General features: G+C 40.5%; 2 protein-coding genes across 5 annotated transcripts; both read right to left on the bottom strand.

Annotated features, from left to right (window-relative positions):
* Window positions 1-662: 662 nt before the first annotated feature.
* On the bottom strand, window positions 663-6,569 carry LOC100708889 (sodium-coupled monocarboxylate transporter 1). 3 transcript variants are annotated; one of them, XM_019347271.2, is made up of 18 exons: window positions 6,098-6,569; window positions 5,562-5,681; window positions 5,249-5,314; window positions 5,109-5,160; window positions 4,941-5,007; window positions 4,791-4,830; window positions 4,522-4,628; window positions 3,424-3,564; window positions 2,950-3,079; window positions 2,762-2,850; window positions 2,483-2,592; window positions 2,273-2,340; window positions 1,951-2,063; window positions 1,354-1,553; window positions 1,152-1,257; window positions 979-1,067; window positions 867-908; window positions 663-762 (listed from the first exon to the last, which is right to left on the bottom strand). In XM_019347271.2, exons 1-14 carry the CDS (start codon window positions 6,335-6,337, stop codon window positions 1,517-1,519), a joined length of 1,380 nt encoding a protein of 459 aa, XP_019202816.1. In that variant the 5' UTR covers window positions 6,338-6,569; the 3' UTR covers window positions 663-762; window positions 867-908; window positions 979-1,067; window positions 1,152-1,257; window positions 1,354-1,516. The 3 variants fall into 3 exon arrangements, with proteins under 3 accessions (XP_019202816.1, XP_019202814.1, XP_019202815.1); XM_019347269.2 differs by lacking the exons at window positions 4,791-4,830; window positions 4,941-5,007; window positions 5,109-5,160; window positions 5,249-5,314 and having other exon boundaries at window positions 6,098-6,568; XM_019347270.2 differs by lacking the exons at window positions 4,791-4,830; window positions 4,941-5,007; window positions 5,109-5,160; window positions 5,249-5,314 and having other exon boundaries at window positions 1,951-2,030; window positions 6,098-6,563.
* A 3,011-nt stretch (window positions 6,570-9,580) lies between these two features.
* slc5a8 (solute carrier family 5 member 8) lies at window positions 9,581-17,079 on the bottom strand. 2 transcript variants are annotated; one of them, XM_013271290.3, is made up of 17 exons: window positions 16,722-17,079; window positions 16,484-16,603; window positions 15,806-15,871; window positions 15,654-15,705; window positions 15,473-15,540; window positions 15,018-15,056; window positions 14,610-14,725; window positions 14,076-14,216; window positions 13,128-13,257; window positions 11,796-11,884; window positions 11,508-11,617; window positions 11,334-11,401; window positions 11,114-11,200; window positions 10,518-10,732; window positions 10,264-10,364; window positions 10,083-10,171; window positions 9,581-10,002 (listed from the first exon to the last, which is right to left on the bottom strand). In XM_013271290.3, exons 1-17 carry the CDS (start codon window positions 16,938-16,940, stop codon window positions 9,883-9,885), a joined length of 1,830 nt encoding a protein of 609 aa, XP_013126744.1. In that variant the 5' UTR covers window positions 16,941-17,079; the 3' UTR covers window positions 9,581-9,882. The 2 variants fall into 2 exon arrangements, with proteins under 2 accessions (XP_013126744.1, XP_013126743.1); XM_013271289.3 differs by having other exon boundaries at window positions 9,582-10,002; window positions 10,264-10,367.
* Between the last annotated feature and the right edge of the window lie 380 nt (window positions 17,080-17,459).

Genomic DNA, 17,459 nt, shown 5'->3' with positions numbered 1-17,459 from the left:
GTGCTGGCTCCACGGCGTCAGGAAACAGTGTGCCAGATCCTGGAACAGAGTCACAGATAACAGTTCTGATATTTCTGATCCGGCTCTCGAAGGACCAAAATAAATGTCAAGAGATTTACTCTAAAGACACTTCTTCAGCTAAGAGTCTAAGGGTAGAAACACACACAGACGCTGTGGTTTTCACTTGTATACAAGGGCGATCACAGAACGCTCACACCAGAGTGGGGGCCCTGTGATGCGCGCCCTGTTACCGCTCTGGTCTTTATTTATATACAAAGCAATACAACAGTGAATACGTCTATTCATAGGCAGAGGAATGTTAGTGCGTAGGGAGTGAAGATAAGAGTGGTTCAGGTGTATGTGTGTGTGTTGTGAGATTCAGAAGGACGCAGCCCCTCTTTTTGTTAGAGAGCGCAGATAAAAGTGTCCAGCTCTCCTCTTCCTGCTTGTTCAGCTATTATCGCTGTGAGAAAGAATTTATAAAACAGCCTTGTAGTGGACAACAGTCTAAGTCATCAAAAGGTCAACATACAGTATTCTATCATATGCAAACTTATATTAAAAGCTTATACTGACTACAATTTTCCATTGACAGTAAGCATGAGGCACATTAGAATAAAATGGTGACTGATTGCTTAAAAATTACAATGTTACAACATAAGAGCAATACTTTGAGTATTCTATTCGTTAGACCCCCATCTGATCTTCTGCTGCAACTCTTCTGTTAAGCATAGTCATCTTCAAATGGCCTTCATTTGTCTCCTATAAAAGGAGAATTTCATTAGGCCAAGAATAATTTTTGAACAACTGTGACAAGAAGTGCAGTAAATGTAATTTGATGTAGAATTCTGAATTTGTGTTCCTACCTCGGTCCCACCCTGTTCGGCCCTCCTTGGCCTTTTTGTGACCTAAAGGGAAAATAAAGTTAGCAACTGTGAGCTTGCCTGTTAAACCTTTGTTTCACACTACAGCACTTACCTTATATTTGATGAGCTTGAACAGATGATAGGACAGCATGTCCTCTTTCATCAGCATAAGACTGGGATCCACTTTCTGTTTCAGTCCACCTGAAGACAAAGGGCCCATATGCAACAGTGATACAAGGTTCGGTTTCCCTGTCTAATGCTTGTAATCAGTTGTGAGATTTTTACCAGTGTACAGACTGACTGACTATCACTCCCACAATCACAGTTGTGATGAATCCAATGACAGAAGTAGAGGTAAGAAGGAGAGTGCCAGTTACGTGCCAGCAGATGTCTGGTGAGAGAAAAATTGAGCTTTTGTCAGCACAATCACACAATACTGAACTACAAAGTTTCTGATCACATGATATACACACTCTGCCACACTTACGTGGCACCATCTTGCACTCCAACCATGGTAAATGAGTTCATCTGTGTTAGAAGAGCAGTAGTCCAGTTGAAACTCCCAGGAGTGGTGAAGTTACAACCCTCGGTGCTTAGTGACAAAGGTCGGGTCATCTCAAGGTCAGCGTAAGACAGCATGGATCCGATGCTTACAAACAGCGAAGCAGCGAACCCAAACAAACCGCCCTGCAGACAGACCAGTAGCTACACAGTGAAGCTTCCATGTGGTTCACATCAGGGTAGAACTGAATTCAAATATTGTCTTCCTGTGACTTAACAGGACTGTCCATCTCCAGCCTAAGCCTAAATGCAGTTTGTTTTGTTTGTGGATTTTTGCTGTGAAAGTTACTTAATTTCTTCTTTAATTCAAGTGTCACTTCTAAATGGAGTGCCCCATTGTTTAAAAGGGAAACAGACAACTTCACATGCACCATGCCCTGAATTTTTAATAGACAAAGCATCAGTGCGATTTGTTGTCTGCAGTTCATGGGGATACCATTTAGCCAATTTATAATCCAGATTCATTTCTCATGTTAAGGCAATATAATGAAATCAAAGCAGAAGGAAGAAGTTGAAGACGTACTGTGGAGTTGGCAAATGGACACCCAACACAAACAGACCAAACATAGGACTTCCACTGACCCCACCGATGATGGTTCTTGCCTGTGAGAGACATCTGAAGTGAAACCTTAAATGCTTTATACACACACACACACACACACACACACACACACACACACACACACACACACACACACACACACACACACACACACACACACACACACACACACACACACACACACACACACACACACGTGTTTAAGAAGTTCATGTGTTTGGTAGGCCACATTTAAGATTTATGCATTTTCATGTTGTGACTTGTATCAACAGATTCTCACTACCTGAGCAAGTAGTCCCATAAGTGATGCCAGGCCAGCCATAGAGACACACAACACTCCGATACCACAACCTGCAACAACATCGTGTAACAACTGACATTTTAATCATGAAGATTTATTAACTAATTCAGCTTTAGCCTCAGTCACATACCAGTGCTCAATGGACAGAGTTAATCATGTACACCATGTACTGTGAACAGATCAGGTACGTACTCAGCGCTCTGGAGATGTGAAGCAATTGTCTGTCAGTCAGTGTGACATTTGGCTTGATCAGGTCCTCTACAGTCACTGCAGCCAGTGTGTTGATGATTGATGAAACTGTACTGAGTTTAATAAAAGTTATTAAAATGTCTGCAAATCATGTACTTAATATTTGACAATCATTTAAACGATGAAACAGCTAGGAAACAAGATGCATCAAGTACAAGATGAGGCCCAGCTTCTGATGCTGGGAACTGCAACACTTAATTAGCAAATCTAAGTGTATAAAACCTTAAGGTGCCACTGTATACTGCTGCAAGAAATAGTCCTGGGAGGCCAGGGTAGCCTTTCAGGATATCCATGACCAAATATGGCAGCAGCTATGAAAAACAAAAAAAGATCAACTTAGTGCTTGTAAAACCAAAGGCAGATCCATTAGTACTTTAAGTGGTATTAAGTTATGACAGAACTCCAAATACCTGATCAGAAAAAGAAACTTGTCCAGCTGTCCATGGATCACAGTCCTTATAGAAAGAGTAGAGGCACAATCCTGAAAACACTGCAGATCCCAGGAACAAAGAATAACTTACCACGCTGATGAACACAGCTCTGAAAGAGACCAGGTGAAACCGTTGAAAGGATACCTTTCCATTCTGGCCAGGCTGGCATTAAGAAAAATCTACACTTGTTTATGGGTGCACTGTATCCGGGCCCCCTTAGTTACAAGACTGAGGGTCCTTAAATCATACCAAGTCTAGACTGAGTATTCTAGGGTCTTGTTTGCAAGTACACTGCACTTAATAGATTAGATAAGCAGAAAATTGACTAGCACATTTTTTACACTTCCATATGCAAGCCTGGAAATTTTCCACAATTGAGTCTAAATTCACACATTAAGTGATAAAATAACTGTTTTAGTTACAACAAAATCCTCCCATCAAATTATGACTCACGTTCTGGCATGAGTGATGCTCTTGCAGGAGTTGTATCTCTGAACCCGAGTCTGGCTAGTTCCACTGGCCATGATCCAGCCAAGTGTCCCACCGAAGGCTATGGTCCAAAAAGTGTGTCGCCTCAGAGGGTTCAAGTCAAAACTGGGAAAACAGTATACCTATGAATCATCTAAAGTGGAGTGAAATTTGTGTAACTTTATTCATATTTAAAAACAAAAGCAACTACATCCCCTAATCATTTCACGCAAATGCATCAATATGACCCGTAACTACTAGACTACAGGTTATGAAGAACATAGAAACCTCCTTAGCCTGCTCTAGTCTACTAAGACTAGAGTAGCCTAATATCGGCAAACCTGCCAGAAGTTGAAGGAATGTGAAACCCCTAACACCGCAGGACACATGGGCCGAACCAGTCAAACTTCCTTTCTGTTAGTGTACAGTTTCATTATACGTTTAAATACATCTGCAAGTCTATCAATGGACCATCTTAAAATGTAAGAAATGTGTAAAGTTTTAAAATTGTTGCTAGCTCATTGCAGAAGGTCTTACTGTTGACCCACTTTTTTTTTTTTTTTTTTTAAATTGATTTTTTCCCCTTCTTATCTACTTTGCTCAGAGTCTCTGGTAGACCAATTATGGCCCCTTGGCCTTACGTTTGACACGCCTGGGCTATTGACTCGTTTTGACTTATTCAATTTTTAGAGCCGTTTTGTTTGAGTTTGCCTTTACCTGGACAATCATTCCCTCTATTGGGCTTCAGCCAGAGTTCTTTGGCTTATTTTCAGACAATAGTACAGAAGCAATTCGTTTCCAGAAGTTCAGTCTATCAACGTGCCTAGTTCAAGTACTGATTTAAATGCAAGTAAAGAAAGCAGTGCTTTTGTTGCACTCAGTTCCAACAGTGGGGCTCAAATATACAAGTACACTTAAGTTAAAATTTGAAATAGTTTAATTTACTGTGCATTTCTATCATTTGAATTAAGATGTTGCAAAATTGTACTCATCAATTTGCTAAAACAATTCCTTAGTATTGAGATGCAAGGGTTTGAATATGCAGGCTCTTGAAGTCACTTTATTTTCTCCCCTTATACTCACTCCAGAAAGTTCAGTCTTCCTCCTTGTTGTGAATTGGACAGAATTGAGACTCCTAAGAGGAGACACTTGAATAGGACACACAGAAGGCCTGCTAACATTACTCCAACCTAGAAGATAAAATTGGATCATTACATCAAGACATTTACAACTAGAATTCAAGTTTAATTGTGATTTAGAGTTAAACGTCCTGGCACTCAAAATGGACTCATTTGGTATTCTTCCATGGAGGCTATGCAACATTAACAGTAAGCTTGCATGTTGAAACCTACCTGGAAAACATCTATCCAAACCACTGCCTTCATTCCACCCTGCAATAATGAGCCCATTTAAATGCAGACAGCCAAAGCAAGAAACAGTTCAGTTTAAGGGAAATGTATAGCAGAGAGAGATGACTTGTGCAGCTTTTGTTGTTCCATAACAATGCGCAGTATACGGTACAGAGTATTCCTGTTACCACAATTACCCCCCACAGATTCCAGCCAGTCACTGCAGAGAAGTGGGAAGACTTAAAATATTGGTCACTCAAGTTCCTGCAAGTGTCCTCGTGCAGTAACGTTGCCTGACTGTCAGCTTTGGACTGAACATACCTTGATTTAAAGCGAGGGCTGGAGCATAAATCACAAGTCCAGACAAGAGGAGCTGTGGTAAAAAAGGACAAATGGCCATCTGGTTACAGATATATGGCTCAAGCCAAACAAGTCTTAAACTTGCTTACTGCCATACTCACGGTCTGAATAAAAGTGAGGAATGTTACCAGCAGACGGGTTACTTTGTTATAACGCAGCTCCAGATACTTAGTAGAGAAGACCGTTACTCATACAACATCCAAACACACTTTTTAAAAACACAATAGCAGTAGTAGTGCATTTATTGTACGTTAAACAGTCTTATTTAAAAAAATAAAAAATTAAAATAATAATAGATTAAACCAGTTATGAACTATTGTGTAACCAGAAGCCAAATAAGCAGATATCTTCCCTTTAAAATATGGACGTGCTTCTGTTTATTGTACACAATCTGCAAAAAGCTGCTACACTTACCTGAAAAGTGCTGGTAATGGGCAGCCTGTAGAAGACTGGGAGAAAGATCTCAGATGTGAACACCTGGGCCAGAAAATGCCCAAAGCAAGTATAGCCTATGATGGCTCCATAGCGGTACACCTACAGACAAGGAGCGTTTCCAATTCATCAAAGAGGAAAAGCAGCAAGACCATGACACACATGCAGGTTTATGAGGTTTAACAAGTCACACAGTCGGGCTAATGGAGTTGGTGCAGTAGACTTGAAATACTAACAGAAGTCCAACCCTGAATAAATGTTTTACTACCGCATGGACGTCAAACTCATTTTTCATCGTGGGCCAAATAGACTGGACCAGTGAAACTACTGTCATGTAATTTAATTCGCATTCCATCTGAGATATTTTAATATAAAAAGCATTCTTCCAATAATACAGCTGGAACATTTTATTAGCTAACAGAATGTTTTTACTGTAAACTCAAATTTCTATAGAGCTATTTATGACTTTGAACTGTGCAATGAGAGAATTTGAATCTGAGGCCAATCCGCCACATTACCTCCACTGGAATGGATATCAGCAAGACAGACGACAGGACGCTAGCGGTCAGGGACAGGGACAGGGAGACGGGCAGAGCGGTGAGTTTTCGACCTCCAGTTAAGAATTCCTGGGCATTTGGCTGCCCTCTTCCGATCTTAGCGTAGTATAAGCCGATGGTTGCGGACACCAGCAGCATTAACACAAAAACTGCATAGTCTGCTATGTGCAACGAGTCAGCTCCAGTCAAGTCCTCACACATTTTGTTACAAGTCAGAGCAAAACTAACAATAACGCTAATTTACTAAAACTATAACGCCAGATAGGCCTTTACAAAGCACTGCGAACCCTGCTTCCCATGAGGCACAAGCTCGCTATGTGTCCGAGCTCTTCAGCTTATATATTCCTAAACACCTATAGTTATGTTAGTTGTTAGCCACAACCTCCACAGGTGACGCTGATTAAGACTCCTCACCTGGCGGCCGTGCACTGATTGGAAACAGGCGGGTTCCCGCTAACATTTCATGATTGACAGGGGATTTCTTTAAATCACCCTGCCGTTCTTTGTTCAGCTGAGACACCTGAGTTAGAAAACACACAAACACTGCAGATTTTCTTTAACTCGTGAGGGCAGCCATGAAACACAGGATCTGCACCTCATGACTGTCTGCGTCCTTTATTTATACAAGATGTTTCTGTGTGTGTGTGTGTGTGTGTGTGTGTGTACAAAGATAACAACGTCACTCAAAACAGCGGGGTTTTCCCCTTTTCTACATCTGTATGTTCTTGTAAAAGAGCTGAGGTTTCACTTCTCTATATCTAAATGTTCTCTGAAGACAGGAAGCGGTTAGTAGCTGCACACAAGTTACTAGGTGAAAAGTCACATAGACATGTACTTAATGATAAAATAAAAAGATACATTTCATATAGCTGATCACATTATACAATATTCTCCTTTGACAATGATATATGGAAAGCCCTCAGTGCCAAACATAGCCACTTTTCTTCTTCTTGTGTTCTCTCCCATTTTTTTCCCAGACAGGTTGCAAACATGGCTAATATGACTTTCGGCAAATGTAACCATGATATAATCTCAAATGTCATATGATATGAAACAACCTGTCCAGGGCGTACCCTGACCCCTTCCCAATCACAAGAATGTGACTAAAGTTTTTATATCAGGGCCTAGGCCCTGTTACATTCTTTCAAAGGGTGTGATTGGCTGGTTTAATAACGTTTTCAGCTACTAAATAAATAATCCAACTTTTCCAAATACTTTCACTCAGTCGCAGCAGATGGACGTCCCTCCCTGAGCCTGGCTCTGCCGGAGGTTTCTTCCTGTTAAAAGGGAGTTTTTCCTTCCCACTGTCGCCAAAGTGCTTGATCATAGGGGTCATATGATTGTTGGGTTTTTCTCTGTATGTATTATTGTAGGGTCTACCTTAAAATATAAAGCACCTTTAGGCGACTGTTGTTGTGATTTGGAGCTGTATAAATAAAATTGAATTGAATTTAAATTGAATAGTAAGATATGTGCACTATGTACACACTTGTGGGGATAGGTTAATTGGATAATCCAAATTGCCACTAGGTGTAAATGTGCGAGTGAATGTGAGTGCGAATGGTTGTCCGTCCCTGTGTGTTAGCCCTGCGACAGACTGGCGACCTGTCCAGGGCGTACCCCGCCTCTCGCCCTATGACAGCTGGGATAGGGCAGCACGGTGGCACGGTGGTTAGCACTGTTGCCGCACAGCAAGAAGGTCCTGAGTTCAATTCCACCATCAGGCCGGGGTCTTTCTGTGTGGAGTTTGCATGTTCTCCCCGTGTTTGCGTGGGTTCTCTCCGGGTACTCCGGCTTCCTCCCACCGTCCAAAGACATGCAGCTTGTGGGGATAGGTTAATTGGATAATCCAAATTGCCACTAGGTGTGAATGTGAGTGCGAATGGTTGTCTGTCCCTGTGTGTTAGCCCTGCGACAGACTGGCGACCTGTCCAGGGCGTACCCCGCCTCTCGCCCTATGACAGCTGGGATAGGCTCCAGCGCCCCCCGCGACCCTGAAAAGGATAAGCGGAAGCGAATGGATGGATGGATGGATGGATATGTACACTACATTGGCTAGTTATTTGCACAGTAAGGGCATTTCTATAGGCTAGTGTCTCAAACTGAACACAGCAAGTTTTGCAGTAATTTTTTGGCGAACATTTACAAGTTGATGATCTTCCCAACAAATACTTATCTCCTATATTTTAGGATAATAATTAACACTTATAAACTCCAATAAACACAGCAAGACATTCAATGTAAATGCCTGACAAAACAAACAAAAAAACAAAACAACTATCTACTGGTCCTGTAAGGTGAAGGTTTCTGAGGCCCCAAGCCTCCTAATGTACACTGAGGTAACCTGGACTCGTTGAAACTACCTGGGGTGGCCTAGAATGTGATGATGATTGAATGTGCCCTGTCCTGTGGAAGTGGGTGCATTCATGATTCAGGTCACTGAGGGAAATGGATGTGCAAAGTAAGGCTGCATTCAAACAACATCTGCTTTGGGGGGGACCATAAATTAACTGATTTTTTACTTCATCTTCCTGCACTTGCTCCTACAGGTGTAAGATGTGAGCATCATCTTGGTGACTCCCATTTGGACCAAAATTATGTAGCCAATTGCATTTTTCACATAAGGACACCTCTGGGAGCTCCTGGTCTAACAACACTTTCAGTCAAAGGCACTTGGGACACTTTTTCAATCCTCTGCAGCATCACATCTAGACATGGCTCCTTAAAGAGCCAAGTTTCCAGCTATAAGGTTGCCCAAGTCTGTGATTAGTACCCTGTACATCAACGCTTACTCTCAATGTTACCATATTTACATATATATTAAGCAGAACTTAATCTAGCAACTGAGGCTACAACCACTTTAAAAATATTTTTACTAAGATTACAATAGAAGTGAGAATTTAATAATTTTTTATAAGCAGTCGCACTACTGGCCACCACAAAAAAATGCAGGTTTAATGCACCTACACCCATTTAATTCACTTCACAAACCTAAATGCCACGTCCATTCAGAAGAAGGGAAGAAGTAAGCAGGGCAGCCTCTGCAGAACTGCATGCACATTGGACATGGGGCTCTGCCTTATGGGCCACATGGCACGGTGCATCTCTAGAAAAGATTTGGAGGGTCTTCGTCAAACCCATCAACTTTCATCAGGTTGGAATATGGCATTTTGCAGTTAATGTGATGAATTTTCACTGGGCTCTGCTGTGGCCCAGGAAGACAGAGCTCGAAACATATCAGCGCCCATCAGTCTCGTAATCAGCATGGCATATTGGTACAATAGTAACATTTTCCACCAAAACTATGAAGATAGTTATTTTGTTCCGATGGCACACAACGGATCACACTGGAGAGAACCAGGCTGAGAACCTAGCTGGCTTTTCATGACTCCACAGGAGCATGTCAAAAATACAGACTCTAATCAATTTAATTACATGTAATTTTATTACATAACAATATGTTAACTTTAATGGAATCTGATTAAATGAAAAAATGATTTAAAAAATTAATTAATTGAATAAATAAACCTTTGATTTTTATATATTTCTGTGGCATTATTAAAATTATTGCCTCATATTTATTGCTGATTGGTCAGTACATAATAACTATTGCACAATTTAAATTCAAACAAGTGCTAGTCTGCATCTGCAAAAAGTCCCACCATAATTCCTCTTCTACATTGCATTTCCTGTATAAGATCGTAGAGTAACAAAGAAGCTTATACTTTAAAAAAGCAGCTACATTCTTAGGTGGAAATGCTGCTTTGTGGCAAATCCAGCTCAACATCACAGAAAGCAGGATTAGGATTGCCGAATGTCTTCTTCCTGTCCTTTTTCAGATCAAGCTTTCTTTTTCGTCTCATGGCCTAAAAAAAGGGAACACAAAGCAGAAACTCACTAAGTTAACCTGTCATATATGATATTCGCTTACTGCAACAGTACTTACTCCGTCTTTGATAATTTTAAACAAGTAGTAAAGACTTGTGTCTTCTTTCGTCAGCCTGAGCCTGGATTCTACATTCAGCTTCCGACCTCCTGAAATGTTCAATAAAAACACACAAAAAGCATCAATAACCTCCTTAGAGGACAGCATTAACCATAGCGAGCTGAATAAAAATGTTATTTACCTGTCAACACGCTGACTATCAGTCCCACACTTATAGTTATTATAGTTCCAATTGGACTGAAGTAAAGGTAGGAGACTGAGTACCAGTCTGCCAGCGCAGGCCTGCTGATGGGAGTCGTGAAACCAGAAGTGAAATCTTGCTCATACCATCAAAAGACCAATTGTCATCAAGATTTCTAATGTCTACTCATCAGTGTGCTAAAAAATTATTTAAAAAAAGTTACTTTATGGATCTTTTCTATTAGCTACACTTACTTGGTATTGATAAGTACTGGGGCTGTTGTTGTGGAGCTCGGCAATGTTGGGAGATCAGTGGAGGTCCAGCTGAAGCTGTCCGTCATTGTAAAGTTACAGCCTTCAGTGGTCAGTGACAGAGGCCGACTCATTTCAGGGGGAGGAGGGTATATCTGAGCTCCGATGGCCACCCAGAGAGACACAGCCAGCCCCAACACAACACCTGACAAAGCTCCCTAGAAGACATTTTAATGAGTGCAACATGAAAAAGTGTAAAATTTCAGAGAAAAAGATACAAAGGATATGCAAAAGTTTTAAGGGGCGATTAAAGAAGAAGCCTTATTAAATAACAGGGATATACGTAGTATGAAGGTAGATAAAGTACCGTGTTTTTTTGTTGTTGCTCTCAACTTTTTTGAGACGTGTTGCTGCCGTCCGTCAAATTCAAAATGAGCTGTTACTTTTTAAGAAATGGCACATTTTCTGGGTCTCTATGTTCTAATGTGACTAAAATATTGATTTATGAGCTTTGCAAATCATTCCATTCTGTTTTTATCTGAATGTTTATTGACAGCCTTTTTTGGAGTTAGGTGTGCAGTAAATAGGGATATACTTACTTTTGAGGTGGCAAATGGACAGAGAATCCCCAAAGTGAACAGTCCAAGTAAAGGACCTCCAATGACCCCGAATATACTGATGACTGCCTATATAGAGGAAAGCACATACCAGCTAAGCTGCAGACGGCACATTCTATCATTAACAAATGCATAGATCCTGTAATAGTTTTCCTTTTTTGATTAACTAAACCGTGGAGTTTACACACTGACAGATTTGTACCTGGAAGATCGGTCCTAGAAGTGAGGCCAACCCAGCCATCCCAATGCATAAAACTCCATACAGGAGGCCTGCAAACAATAATGGTGAAATATTAACATTCATTTGGTAATAATTTTTCATAATTGCTTTTTAGCAATGCCAGTCTTAAACTGAACACAAGGATTATCTACTTACTCGTTCCTTTTGAGATCCAGGCCAGTTGCCTCTCTGACATGCTGGCATATGGTTTGATTAGGTCTTCCACTGTCACTGCAGCCAGTGCATTGATGCTAGAAGAGACTGTGCTATGGGTTCAAATAGTTAGAAACCCAAGAACAGTTGAGTCAAAAACGAGGCATGATACAACTAACTTGCCTTTTAGATAGCAATCACAGCATTATACTGCAAGCTGCTACAGTAAACACTCTAAGTTCTCATTGTGTACTTAATCTGTTGAAAGTATTATCTTAAATATTCAATAACCTTAAAGATCCACTAAATGCTGCTGCCACAAACAGTCCAGGAAGGCCAGGATAGTCTCCCAAGATGTCCATCACCAAATAAGGCATCAACTACAGAGAAACAGTGAGACTGGGTTAATGGATCAAGAGGGCCAGAGAGTAATACTCTATACAAACTACTGATAATAATGATATTAAACTGTCAGTTCAATAGTACACACACAGTTAAGTAATTAAGTAGCTACTATTTACTATTGATTAGTAATATTCAAATTTTTGTTACTTTGTAACTTTTGTTACTTTTGTAAGGTTTTATCACTGATAAGACACACACCCATGATTTCAAATAAGATGATAGTGTCTCAAAGATTAACACAGGGTGTACTTTGGCACTGGTGCCATTACACATTTTTCATCACAATAGTGAGTCTAACTATCAAATGTTGATATAAGGGCCTTGGTTAGGACATTTTCATATTACAGTTTAATGAAGTGAATTCTCAGTCTTGAGACACTCCTCGTTTCTTTATATGCTGCTGGGAAAAAATGGGAAATGGGTGCAAATTCTAATGAATAAAAGTCAATATTTAATATGACCAAATTTATTCTTCAAATGCCTGAACTCTCCCAGACAGCTTTCTTGCTTGTTTTTTTTTAAGTAGTCTTCAGGAGTAGTTCTCCTGGCTTCTTGAGAAACATTCAAAGCATTTCTGTGGATGCGTGCTGGCTTGTGCTCTTTTCTCTGTCCACATGATCCCACACTGCTTCAATAATGCTGAGGTCAATCCATGATATCCATGACTAATAGTGTTCCATTGTGGTTTTTCTATGCAGGTATGCTTTTATTAAATTGTCATGCTGAAAAATCAAGCTATTTCCAATCCATTCTAAATTTTGCACTACTGGCTAAACCGCAGCCATAAACCATGACTGTAGTTTTCTGTAGTTTCTTAGGCCTACCACTTCTTTGTCATCTATTTGTCCTGTTTCCCAGTTTGCACCCAAAAGAGCACACTGCACACCATGCTGAGATGAAGTTTCTGACTAGTAGCTCTTTGGGAATCACCTTGTTGGTTGAAAAATACCATTTTATGCCCGACAAACTGTGTTAGTTTTGGGATTAAGCTAAAGAACCTAGGAAAATGATGTGTTTTTGGCACACAGTGCTGGTAATAGAGTGCCTAAAGATTTTGTTTAAAATGAGTTCTTACTGGTTTATTTCTCAAGTTAGGTGCCTTGATGCTTGTTGGGGCAGTTATAGCAGAATTATAAGACGTAATATGAGGTGAACTTTCTATCATGTGTGAGTGTGTGTATGTAATTTGTTACAGTGTAACTCTCAACTTTGTCATACCTGATCAAGTGCAGAAAGCAGTCCAGATGTCCAGGGGTCGCAGCTTTTATAGATTGAGTAAAGACACATGCCCGCAAACACTGAACACAACAGTATCAACCACAGACCTAACAGGTTGATGAACAAAGAACTGAAGAAGAAAACAGAAAATAAATGTACTTAAATTCATTTATTTTTATAAAAAAATTAGTTATATAAAATATATTATATATTTATATATATATATGTATTTTATTTATATAGTGCCAAATCACACCAACAGTTGCCTCAAAACGCTTTATATTGTAAATACAATAATACATACAGAGAAAAACCCAACAATCATATGACCCCTTATGAGCGCTTTGGCAACAGTGGGAAGGAAAAACTCCCTTTTAACAGGAAGAAACCTCCAGCAGAACCAGGCTCAGAGAGGGGCGGGGCCATCTGCTGCGACTGGTTGGGGTGAGAGAAGGAAGACAGGATAAAGACATGCTGTGGAAGAGAGCCAGATTAATAAGAACTAATAATTAAAGGCAGACAGGTATATGAACATAAAGTGACTACAAAAGGTGACTGAAGAAGAAACACTAGACCTACTGCAGCATAACTAAGGGAGGATTCGAGGTTACCTGATTCAGCCCTGACTATTTGCTTTATGAAGAAGGAAAGCTTTAAGCCTAATCTTAAAAGTACGGAGGGTGTCTGTCTCCTGAATCCACACTGGAAGCTGGGTGCACAGAAGAGGAGCCTGGAAGCTGAAAGCTCTGCCTCCCATTCTTTTAAATATGGATGAATTTTTATATTAGTCTCTGCAGTGTAACATTCTAAGTATGACTGACCACTAACTGGCATGTTTAAAGGCAAGTTTTTTGTTGAGAAGCCAAAAATTGCTAACTTTAGTGTCTTTAGTGCGCCCCCCCCCCCCCCCCCCCCCGTACATACATCGTACAATAAAACAAGACTCACAATCTAGCATGAGTGATGCTCTTGCAGGAGATGTATCTCTGAACCTGTGACTGGTTGGTCCCATATACACTGGTCCAAAGAAATGTCCCTCCAATGGCAACAGTCCAAAAAGTGTGTCTTCTCAGAGGGTTTGTATCAAAGCTGATGAGACATAAAAAGGGAGAAATCTGAGTTTATTGATCGCTTCTGAATTCAAGAGGCTGGTTAGCTAATTTCCAATGTGCACATTCACAAAAATTTGCTTTAAAGGAGTTTACAACAAGTGAAATCACTAGCAATAAACCAGTAATGCTTCACAGTATGAGACATAAAATTTCCACACAACTGCTACAGTGCTTAGCTGCATTTGTAGAAAGAATTGTTCCTATTGGTGTGTATGTAAATTGTTATTGATTTAATGTTAATATACTGAGTCAACCCATAGCATGAAAACTGTCACTGTACACTGTTGTTACTGTTCCTCTTCTGCCGGCAGCTGACTCTTTTCCTGCTGCTAAATCGAACATTCATTTTAATATTTTGGTGAATACTCACTCCCAGAAGTTGATTCTCCCTCCGTGTTGTGAATCTGAAAAGATGTTGATGACTCCACCTTGTAGAATCACAGATGCGATGATGACAGACAGAAAACCTGCGATCATTACACCAAGCTGGAGGAAAAAAAATACCACTTTTAGTTTGCTTATTGAATGTTGATGGAAACGGTGATAAAAACTAGTGTTTGATTTGTAAACAAGAGCAGAAAATGCTGGTGTTTTGAATGAAGTGTGGTTAAGCAAGGATTCATTTCTTGCTGATGTGGTGTGCAGTTACTATTTATGAAACACCAGTGTACATTATTGTCTCTCAACCACAAGCAGCATGAGGCATGACAGATGAGCTCTGATTTAGTCAGTACCACACCAACCACCTGGCGTGTTATTATTTCCCTGAGGAGCCTACCTGAAACACGTCTGTCCACACCACTGCCTTTAGACCGCCCTGTAACAATGCAGACCAAAGTCAGATTTCACAAAGGACTGCTGTATATTTCCATTTGAGGTATGACTCTTTTCTTGGACCTTCAAGAACCAAATAGGCACCAATAACTGCAGATATGATACTGATTACAATTATTGAGTCAGACATTGCATTAAAAGGTAGAAGGTTGAAAAACCTCCACATGTGCATGAGTCTAGGGAAGCTTAAGTAGTGCACACTTTCTGAGGTTTCTTAGGTGTGTAGAAGTGTATCATCATGATGACACTGAGATCCTCTGATCGATGGTGATCGGGGCTGAGCTCAACTTTGTGGCCTGCCTGAATGAACCCATTTTGTCCCTATTTAATAATTCTTGTCAAAATGCATTTAAAAAATTGTGCACGGCAGAATTCATTCAAGCAATTTGTGTTACATACCAGTGTGCAGTAAAATGTACAGACCACTCCTGTGGAAATGACCACACCCCACAGATTCATCCCGGTCACTGAGGAATGAACCACTGGTCAGTCAACTGGATAAAACCGAGTACCCGTAAGTGCCCTCGTGCAGGAATGTTTTATGAATGTGACCACTGTGTTGGACCGCAAGCAAACATACCTTGGTTTAAAGCAAGAGCTGGAACATAAATGACAATTCCACTGTAGAGGATCTGTCACAGGAAAAAAAAAAGTTCCCCGAGTGACTGATATGTGGTTTTACCTACACAGGTCAAAACCCTGTAATTATGTGTAGACAGGCCTCTTACTCACTGTTTGGACAATGAACAGCAGTGTGCCCAGCAGACGGGTTGCTCTGTTAAAACGCAGCTCCAGATACTTCATAGTGACAGAAGTAGAGAGACAAGATAAAAGTATGAGTAAGGTGATGCATTTCTATCAAGCCATAAAAGGTTTTCGTCTCATTTTTACAAATTAACCAGCGTCTTAAAGTTGAACCCAGTCACTCCCTTGACTCCTCTTTGGTTTGGATCTATCGATAATCTTAATGAAATAGTTTTTCATCCCCATGCACCGTAGTTTGTGACATAAAGTGACACAAAAGTAACATTTGAAACTTCAAAACCACACACCATAATGTTTAGTAGCCGGGGCTCTCTTTACAAACCACTTTAGAGTTTCTTTACCTTTTACCAAGTTATTGTTATCTAAGTCCACAAAAAGGACGTGATCTTTATTATTTCAGTATCATTTTTGTTTTGTTTTTTACCAAGCCTAACACAGGCCTTTTATTTGCACAGTACTGTGACGGCGATCAGCTGTCTGTGTCCCTTTCTCGATAACTGTTTAAAATGATCTTTTACATATAGACATTTCATTCCTGTATAAATAGAGGCCGTTGGATTGCGAAAGAGAAATCAGACGATCCACACAGCACACCACCGATGCTGGCCTGAAAAAAAGGAAAGAAAAAGGAAAAAGTACTCTTACCTCAAAAGTACTGGTGATTTCCAGCTTGTAGAAGATGGGGAGGAAGACCTCAGATGTGACCAGCATCGCCATTAAATAGGAGAGACCATAAAATCCAATATTAGCTCCGTAGTGGTAAACCTACAGAGGGATTGTATGAATTATTGTAGCTATTAAAAAAAAGAAAGTCCAGCCTTGCTTCCATTCAATAACCGTCACATTTTGGATTTGTCCCTTGTGAATCTGTGTTTTACCTTACCTCAGCTGGAAAGGACAGCACTGTGATGGCTGACATGAAGCTGGCGGTCAGGGACAGGGAGACGGGCAGAGCTGTCAGCTTGCGGCCCCCTGTTAAAAAGTTCCCGGGGTTTCTCCGGCTCCTGTCCACCCAGGCGTAGTAGATCCCGACAGCGGCGGACACCACCAGCATGAGAGCGAACACCACATAGTCCGCCAATGCAAAGGAGGCAACTGCCATTCTAGTCAAAGTTGGAAACAAAGCTTTGAGATTTAGTCAGAAAGTTATTCAAACCTCATCCATGTGTGGAAGTCCTGGCACATCACCTTCTCACTCAACACTGAGCTGAGAGCAAAATCACACTGCAACACTGTGGGTGTGTGTGAGGGAGGCAGGGAGGGAGAGAGACAGGTGGAGATAGAGAGCGAGTTAGTTAGTTCCAGGGAAGTACAGTAGGTGCAATATATGAAAAGTCCACAGGCCAGCAAATATTTGTGATATCAAGTCTTCGTGACCGCAGTAAAAGTGGTTTTTATCAACCCCATGCTTGTGTTTCAAGAGGTTTTTCTGTAGAAAACTGTGTGTTTTTGACACTGTTTTTGCCTTTTTATACTTCCATTTGCAGAAATACACACTTAAAGAAATGAACATGCCACTAACACAAGAAAATTATTTTTTTTATTAAAAATTGCAGTGTGTCATAGAGACAATCATTTTTTGTCTTTATCTTGCTCCTCATTGTTGCTGTTTCAGTATAAG

The sequence above is a fragment of the Oreochromis niloticus genome, linkage group LG17, assembly GCF_001858045.2.
Source record: "Oreochromis niloticus isolate F11D_XX linkage group LG17, O_niloticus_UMD_NMBU, whole genome shotgun sequence".
Lineage (NCBI taxonomy): Eukaryota > Metazoa > Chordata > Actinopteri > Cichliformes > Cichlidae > Oreochromis > Oreochromis niloticus.
This window is presented reverse-complemented; position numbering and strand designations above follow the sequence as displayed.

What these genes read in the sequence shown, in the direction of transcription:
- LOC100708889 (XM_019347271.2), bottom strand. Translation starts at nt 6,337, where the DNA reads ATGTGTGAGGACTTGACTGGAGCTGACTCGTTGCACATAGCAGACTAT. An exon ending in GGAAGACTGAACTTTCTGGA is followed by an intron (nt 3,565 to 4,521) that starts GTGAGTATAAGG and finishes CTGTTTTCCCAG; the next exon opens with TTTTGACTTGAACCCTCTGA. An exon ending in AAGTTTCTTTTTCTGATCAG is followed by an intron (nt 2,851 to 2,949) that starts GTATTTGGAGTT and finishes TGTTTTTCATAG; the next exon opens with CTGCTGCCATATTTGGTCAT.
- slc5a8 (XM_013271289.3), bottom strand. Translation starts at nt 16,940, where the DNA reads ATGGCAGTTGCCTCCTTTGCATTGGCGGACTATGTGGTGTTCGCTCTC. An exon ending in GTACATTTTACTGCACACTG is followed by an intron (nt 15,057 to 15,472) that starts GTATGTAACACA and finishes GCATTGTTACAG; the next exon opens with GGCGGTCTAAAGGCAGTGGT. An exon ending in GGGAGAATCAACTTCTGGGA is followed by an intron (nt 14,217 to 14,609) that starts GTGAGTATTCAC and finishes ATGTCTCATCAG; the next exon opens with CTTTGATACAAACCCTCTGA.